General features: G+C 58.8%; 2 protein-coding genes across 2 annotated transcripts in view; one reads left to right on the top strand and one right to left on the bottom strand.

The window, feature by feature from the left end:
- The window catches only part of BRF2 (BRF2, RNA polymerase III transcription initiation factor subunit), a 4,905-nt gene extending 1,609 nt beyond the window's left edge, over nt 1-3,296 (top strand). Inside the window, exons 2-4 of the mRNA XM_009279600.1 lie at nt 504-699; nt 1,053-1,374; nt 2,318-3,296. Coding sequence (XP_009277875.1) covers nt 504-699; nt 1,053-1,374; nt 2,318-3,029 — 1,230 coding nt within the window. The 3' untranslated portion in view covers nt 3,030-3,296. The remainder of the gene's footprint in view (nt 1-503; nt 700-1,052; nt 1,375-2,317) is intronic.
- Nucleotides 3,297-5,692: 2,396 nt separating this feature from the next.
- ADGRA2 (adhesion G protein-coupled receptor A2) overlaps nt 5,693-7,581 on the bottom strand; it is a 27,272-nt gene continuing 25,383 nt past the window's right edge. The window contains 3 exon segments of the mRNA XM_019471339.1: nt 5,693-6,412; nt 6,415-7,082; nt 7,372-7,461. Of these exon segments, the coding sequence (XP_019326884.1) occupies nt 5,838-6,412; nt 6,415-7,082; nt 7,372-7,461 (1,333 nt within the window). The 3' untranslated portion in view covers nt 5,693-5,837.

The raw sequence follows: 7,581 nt of genomic DNA, 5'->3' as shown, positions 1-7,581 counted from the left end.
CCCCGGCGGGGGTCACCGGCGCGGCTGGGCGCGGGGCGAGCGTCCGGGGGCGTTTGGATTCGGCCTGGTGCAAAACTGTGTGTGAAAAGCCTGCACTGAGCGTTCTGAGGCGGTCTGAGGAAGGAAGCGCTCCCCGAGCAGCCATTTTAGTCGGCCCAGGGGCCGTTGTCCTTCCACGCTCTGCCCGCCCGCAGGTTTCCTGGTGTCGAAAGGCCCCTGCGTGGAGGGCAGTGCTGGGCGCTGCCGGGATTAGGCCAGCCGCTCTCCCCCTCTCTCCCTAGGCAAAAGACCGGCATGGTTTTTCCATTACAGGGCCAGACCGACAGCGCTCCTCTGCCAGGTTTTAGGCTTGGAACCGGTGGTGAGCTGCTCTTTGGCATTTAAATCTCTTGTAAGTGTAGTGGGGTAGCCCCGAGGCTGTTTGCTGGTTCTGTTTGTAGAGAAGCGATGGCTTGAAGGGATCCTGCTCCTCACTATTACTTAACCTGTGCTGCCAGCTCTAGTCTGGTGGCCTCAAAGACCCGTCAGTTCTGATAATTGAAATCCAGTACCATGGGCATCTGGCTGCCCAAAATCTAAGCGACACTGTCCCCCAGAGTCACTGCGAGACTACCTGGCCTAACACTGGCTGTTTTTCAGAGGTGGCATATTCCCAGAGCACTGGCCAGAAAGAGCAGCTGAGCCGCTGCCTGCAGCGAGGTAAGAGCGTGCCGTTCGGTTTCCTTCACACCCCGGTTCCCCCTTGCTGCTGCTCCAGTTTGTTTAACACGTTTCTAACGCTCTCTGAAATGGTAAAAGCCTTCGGAGCTGGCAGTAAAGCATGAAGAAGGCAGTTAGTTCTGCGTCCAGCCCGTGCATGCCTTCAGCAAACTGCCTCACCTGCACCAAGGGGCTTGGGGGATCTTTTCACGCTGTCTGCAGGGCTGCAGGAACTGGGCTGCTCTCGCGCCTTTGCCTGGGGCTGGGTGGTTGCTGGCTGCAGTGTAATATTGAGGAGAGGTGTGTATCGGAAGCTGCTTGAGCTGATCTTTAAGGGTGGTGTCTTCTCCCAGGGATCAGGCGGGTCCAGGACCTGTGTAAAGTCCTCCAGCTCCCGACGGTGTTCGAGGAAACGGCAGTGTCGTACTTCCAGAGAGCTCTGCAGCACCCCTCCTTCCACCTGGTCAGTCTGGAGAAGAAGGAGCTCCTGGGGGGCTGCTGCATCTTTGTCACTTGTCGACAGCACAACTGGCCACTGACGATGGGGACGATCTGTTCCCTCCTTTACGTGAAGCAGGAGCTGTTTGCCAGTGTCTACCTGAGCCTTCAGAAGGAGCTCGGGCTCTCTGTGCCGGCCCTGAGCCTGGGGGATCTGGTGAAGACGCACCTGAACAGGTAACGGGGCCCCTTTCAGCCATTTCAGAGTCCCACGTTTGACACCGTGGGTGGAAAAGCTTCTGAAACGCAGCCATGGCCAGGGCAGAAGTCCACAAGCACACACAGGGTGACCTGTGCTGTTGCACGGGCACGTTGTTGCTGAGTGCTCTAAGGCAAAACCAGATCAACTGGAAAAGTATTCCCTCGGACAGTTCGCAGCCCTGCGTGCTAAGGGGGGGCACATTTACGGAGAGCCCGCTGGGTTGGGTGGCAGTACTGGTGCAGCAGCATCTGAAATTCGTGATCTGGGAGTGCACTCTGTTGTCCCTCGAATGACGAACTTCATCGTGTTCTTGCTCCATCCAGCGACCGTAGTACAACAGAGTAGCCCCGAGGTGGACGTGAGCAGCCGAAGGAGCAGGACTGGTGTTTGCTGATGGGCCGGGGGCGATGGCCCACGTATGTGCTGGGGTTTTTACAGACTGTGATGGCTTTTTTGCCTCCCTTGTCACAGCCTGGGCTGTGATTCTTCTCTTCCTGCCCCTTTCTCCTCAGTTTGGAGAGTGGGCAGTGCAGCACTTAGCTAGGTAACACGAGCAGCAGCCCATCGCAGGAGCAGGGTGGGCTCATAGAATCACAGAATCATAGAATAGTTTGGGTTGGAAGGGAACTCTAAAGGTCATCTAGTCCAACCCCCTGCCATGGGCAGGGACATCTTCAACTAGATCAGGTTGCTCAGAGCCCCGTCCAACCTGACCTGGAATGTTTCCAGGGATGGGGCATCCACCACCTCTCTGGGCAACCTGTGCCAGTGCTTCACCACCCTCAGCGTGAAAAATTTCCCGTTTGTCCTAAAGGACCTTACTGCAGCCAGCTCCCGCCTTCAGCTGGATTACTGAGGCGCTGCGTGGTGAGGCTTCCCTGTGTCCTGGTGCTAACGATGGGCTCTTTGCTCTTGCAGCTTTCAGCTGTTCCAGCACGCAGCCAACGTCCCTGCCCCGTTTGTGGAGGACAAGGAGAAGATGGTCGCCCGAACAATGCAGATCGTGGAGCTGGCCAGCGAGACGTGGCTGGTCACCGGCCGTCACCCCATTCCCATCGTCACGGCCGCGGCCTTCCTGTCGTGGCAGTCGCTGCAGCCCGCCGCCCGCCTCACCTGCACTTTCGCGCGGTTCTGCAAGCTGGCGGGTGTCGATCTGCCGCCGCCGGCGCACCTGAGGCTGAAGGAGCTTCTCGAGATCCTCCTGAGAATGGCCTCCCAGCTCGCTTGGCTGAGGGTGTTTAACATGGACAAGAAAACGGTGGTCAAGCACATCGGGGACTTGCTGCAACACCGAATTTTCCTGCTGAAAAATGCCTTCTGCCTGGAGGATGAGGAGGAGCAGCGTGCCGTGGCCCCGGGCGAGGGCTCCCCCGGCTCTCCTCCCGCGGCAGGAGGGGCAGCGCAGGAGGAGGGCTGTCCCTCGGAAAGGAAACGCCAGCATGAGGGCGGCCCGCGGCCCTTGCTGCCGCCCTGCCTTATCAATCCAAGGAAGAGACTGCGGACCGCAGCCCCGAGCGCTTCGGACTCTGCCATCACCGGCGACGAGCCCATCTCCGACAGCGAAATCGAGCAGTACCTGCGGGGCCCGGAGGAGATCCGGGCCTTCAGGAAGGCCAAGGCCTGGCCGTGAAGATGGTTGTCGCCGGCGTGGTCCAGAGGATGGTGCTGCCAGAGACGCCGGGGCAGCAGGGACTGTGGGACCAAAAGCATGAAACCCGACGGTGACGGAGCCATCGAACACTGCAGGGACAGTTGCCCAAGGGAGCGGGGTCGCGGGGAAGGAGTGGGCCACGTCCTCTTTCATGTTCTGGATGAAAATGGGGCTTTTTATAGAGTGACTGCTTTGGGTTCTGTTACATTTCTGATAGAAATAAATACAAGCGCAGGTGCCAGGACCGGTTTCTGGATTCTCTCTCCTTGCAGCCTCTGGTAAAAGGTGTTTTGGTGAGTCCTAGTCCTGCGGGGCGGCGTCACGAATGAGTCTGGTGAGCCCGTGGACTTACAACGGGGGGCGACGCCCAGGGGAAGGTCTCCAGCACCTTCACTGGCGCTGGTTTTCCGTAGCGCTGCTCCGGCTTTTCCGGGGACGGTTTCACCTTCTCATGCTTCACCTCCTTTGACAGAATGGGTTTGTGAGGGTCAAGGAGAAACCTCGACTTGCCGAGAGAAAACTACCCCATCCTTGGTTGAATAAGGGATGTGAAGCTGCTGGAAATCCGTGGCAAAGGCGCAGCTTTGGACGGTGTGTGCACAGTGCTGCTGGCTGCTCGCGGCAGCGTGCTGCTCACTCAATAAAACGCGAAGTCTGTGAGAAATAACAGTAGATGTTGACAGATTGGCAAAATCTTTAATATATTAAACAAAACATATCTGCTAGAAACATTCTATTTATATAAAAATGCAAAAAGACCCCTTTAAAGACATTTCTTTGGCATACTTTCCCCTCCCTCCCCCACCTATATTGCAAGAAGCTCTCTGTTGATATGTCATTTGCTTGTAATGTAAACAGACCCAAAAAAAAAGTGTAATTAACAATACAAAGCTTTTTATATAATACTGTCACAGTGCAGCAAGCATATATAACAACTGAGCATCAGCAAGACTGTGCAGGCTGCGGTATCGACAACAAGGATTTAATTTCTATTAAATACCAGGTGTAATGAGACGTGCTTTAAGCCGTCGGTTGGGCAGAGAAGTCGAGGCAGGCGGGGAGCGGGAGAACCGCATTAAGCCCAGGGGTGCCCCAGCCCCGCGGGGTGAGGGTTCCCCGAGGGTTTCTGACGCCGAGACAAATCCGCCACCGAGTGCTTCTTCCTTGTGGCTCCCCCTCCCCGCCGGCCCCTGCCCGGTCCTCGCGACCCCTTGGGAGGTAGCTAAATAATGAAACCCATTTGGACACACGAGAAAACTGAGGCGGGGGGGAGGCTGGAAAGGGCAGAGAAGGCACCAGGCCCCCATCCCACCTCTGCATCACTCTTACGGCTGCGGTCGGCGTCAGCTGGGCTCAATGCCGGACGAGGGGTGAAATACAGCCCCGGCCCAGCGTGGGCAGGGGCAGGCAGCAGGTAGCACTGAACTGTACCAGCACAGGGCTGGGGTGCTCCTTGCCCAGCTGTGGGGTAAGCGACCTCCTCTCGTTGTAGGAAACCTTCAAGACCTGGCAGGGGAAGGCTCCCAGAGCCTGCTGCTGCCTGCAGTGTGGTGGGTTTTTTTTATCTGCATGCTAGAAAAAAGGGGGGACTTGTTTTTAAATGGGGAAAAAAAAATAAGTGCTTATCCAAGTTCCAGCCCTTTGAATGCATCATGTGAACTGTCCAAGGAAGGTCCCTAATTAATTGGCATCATTCTCCCACTTTCCCAGGAATGGTCCCTGCTCCCCAGCGCTTTCCTCTTGTCTTACACGAGTGCGAGGCTGGTAGCTGGGGGGGGTTTCTCTGCCTTCCTAAGAGCAAACCCAAGTATTTTCTGAGCATGCACCCCTGGGTTAGGCTGAGGACCTGCTTTGGGTCTCTGCCCACGGCTCGGCTCTTTGGTGCTTTGGCAGAGAGGGTCAGTCTCGGCTCTGGCATCGGCACGGCTCCGCCAGCCCAACCCATTGCATAGCTTACACCTCCGAGGGCCTGGGAGCCTCTTCTGGCCGTGATTTTAGTGTCTGGCATTAAAACAGTGCAGACAATCGCCTCGCCTTGGAGCTGAGGCTCCTCTTACCTTGTGCTTGCTTTGCAATATGGCTTTTACTTTGGCAGCCGCGTAACCCACAGGGCTAAACGCTGGTGTCTAACACACACGGATAAAAACTTTTGCATGTAAAAACATTCAGACGGAGAAGCTGCTCTCTGACTCTCTCAAAAGCAGCTTGCTCAGGCTGATGTCACACAGGCATCGGCGCTACTGTGCCTGTACATAAAGGGTGCCCGGTGTGGTCCCCTCGGCGGGAATATTGCAGTCGCGGCACGAGCGGGCTATTGCCAAAGCGCGCGGGGGCATGCCCGATCCCAGAGAACACTGGTCGGTAACGAGACACTCGCATCACTTACTGATCTGTCTATACATATATACATTCAATAATATAGCTTTGAAAAATAGACATTTGTTTCCTCTGTATATTATAAAATAGCATTTAGGATCAGTCTTAAGTGACATGCAGGAGTGATTAAAGTACGGCTGCAATTCAGGCTGCTGAAGAGCAAGGATTGCCTTTCACCTCGAGACCCCAGCGCCACTGCGGGAAGCTTTGAGCCTCCTCGGGGGGACAGGTCGGGCTCGGCATCGCCCTCCGCCCGGGGTGAGCCAGAGCCCCCGGCCGCGCCGTCTGTCCCCACTAGTGCATGTGGCGATTCCTGCAGCGTCGCCTCCTCGCAGGCGCCCCGAGCAGCTCCAGCTGCGGCTCCCAGAGGAAAATGCTGCGGCGCTGCGGCTGTCCGGTCCTTCCCCACCTTTACACGGTGGTTTCACTCTTCCAGAGGCCGGTCTTCATCCCAGCCACGCTGTCGGCACTGGCCAGGTTGATGTCGTACTTGCTGTACTGTACTTGCTGCCCTTGAGGCTTGTGGCTGGCCAGGTTGATGTCGTACTGCCCTTGAGGGCTGGCCACGTTGAGCGGGTAGGACCGGCGCTTTGCCTCCTTCTCGGCGGCGTTGGCTTGCCGCAGGTTGTCCCTGCTGGCACTCCTCCGGCGAGCCTCGGCGAAGTCGGGCGCCCGCCGGCCGCCATCACTGCCTTCCGAGTGGCTGGGGGCTGTTTCCCCGTCCTGGGGGGCCCGTGGCCCTGCACGGCTGCTGAGGACGGGGCTGTTCCTGCCGCTGTGGTAGCTCTCGGAGTGGCTGTTGTGGAGGCTCCCGCTCTCGCTGGAGGGATGCTCCGAGGAGGGGCCCCGCAGCATTTTCAAGCGGTGGTGCTTCCCGTCCCGGCACTGCTTAGTTCTGCCCCGGTGGTTCCTGCGGCCGTGGAGGTTGCTGGCGTGCCTGCTGGCGGTCTTGCCATCGGTGGGGGCTCCAGGCAGGCGGCCGGGCGGGCGTCTGCCTGGCTCTGGGCTACCTGCAGATTGGTGAGCTTGCAGCGGCCTCCCGCCGAGCCGGCGCTGCTGGGCGAGGAGGAGGAGGAGGCGCCAGAGCGAGCCACCTCCGGGTCACAGCCGATGAAGACCTGCGAGCCGTCCTCCGGTGCCAGCCCGGGATGGACGTACGCCTGCATGGGCAGTGCGTTCCTGTAGGAGGGGCAGCAGGAGAACCAGGAGTTGAGGACGTCCTGGCGCCGGACGCAGTGGTGGATGAAGATGAAGAGTCCCAGTGCCACGGCGGTGATGCCATAGAGGCAGCTGAAGATGATGTTCAGGTACCAGCGCTGGGACACGGCCATGGCACCAAATGTCCACAGGGCGATGTACAAGGTGTGGGTGGTCACCAGCGCCCAGAATTGCACCTGCAGAGAGTAGACGCCGTCCGCCTCGGGGCAGGGCGGCCCTGAGTTCAGCGTGACCGAGATGGACCCAGAGTCCGTCAGGAGGTCGCCTGCACCCCCCAGCCGCGGCGGTGGCTCCAGCGGCTCAGGGACGTCTTTCTGGTGTGACGGTCGGCACTGGAGGCTGAGCCCAGCGCAGAGGAAGTAAATCCAGGTGACAAGCAAGATGAAAGCCACGGGGACGTAGAAAGCCCCCAGGCTGGGCCGCCACACCAGCCAGCAGCTGTACGGGAGGAAAGGGGCTTTGATGAGCAGACCTGGGTGCCTGCACAGCCGGCAGCCACGTGTCGTGGTACTGTGATGCTCAGCACCCCTGCCCCGATGGCACAGGCTCTGCAGAGGCGTGCTGGCTGCCTGGCTGCTTCTTTTCCCTATATATGGATAGCTCTTGGGAAAAAGCTCACCGGCCTTTCCCAAGCTTGCCTGGATTCCCGGTGCCACCAGTTCCCCTGCCCCGGCAGAGGGAGGCCACCCGTTTGGGGAGGAAGGCATGGTTGAGCAGGGACACTTACTAGGGGTTGTTGTCATGGTAGTTGTGGATGTTGACGGCTGCTGTGATCCCGCAGATGATGAGGGGGATCCCGCCAGCGATCAGATAGAACCTGCACGGGGGGGGACGGTGTCACCGCACACCCGGAGCGAGCCCTCGAGAGAGCACGGCACGGCTGTGGGCGGGGGCGGCTTCTACCGCAGGGCCCGGCGCGGCGCCCCCGCTCGGCGGG

This window comes from Aptenodytes forsteri, unplaced genomic scaffold, assembly GCF_000699145.1.
Source record: "Aptenodytes forsteri isolate BGI_AS27 unplaced genomic scaffold, ASM69914v1 Scaffold298, whole genome shotgun sequence".
Classification (NCBI taxonomy): Eukaryota; Metazoa; Chordata; class Aves; order Sphenisciformes; family Spheniscidae; genus Aptenodytes; species Aptenodytes forsteri.
The sequence above is the reverse complement of the archived record's forward strand: the minus strand, read 5'-3'. Positions and strand labels throughout refer to the sequence as shown.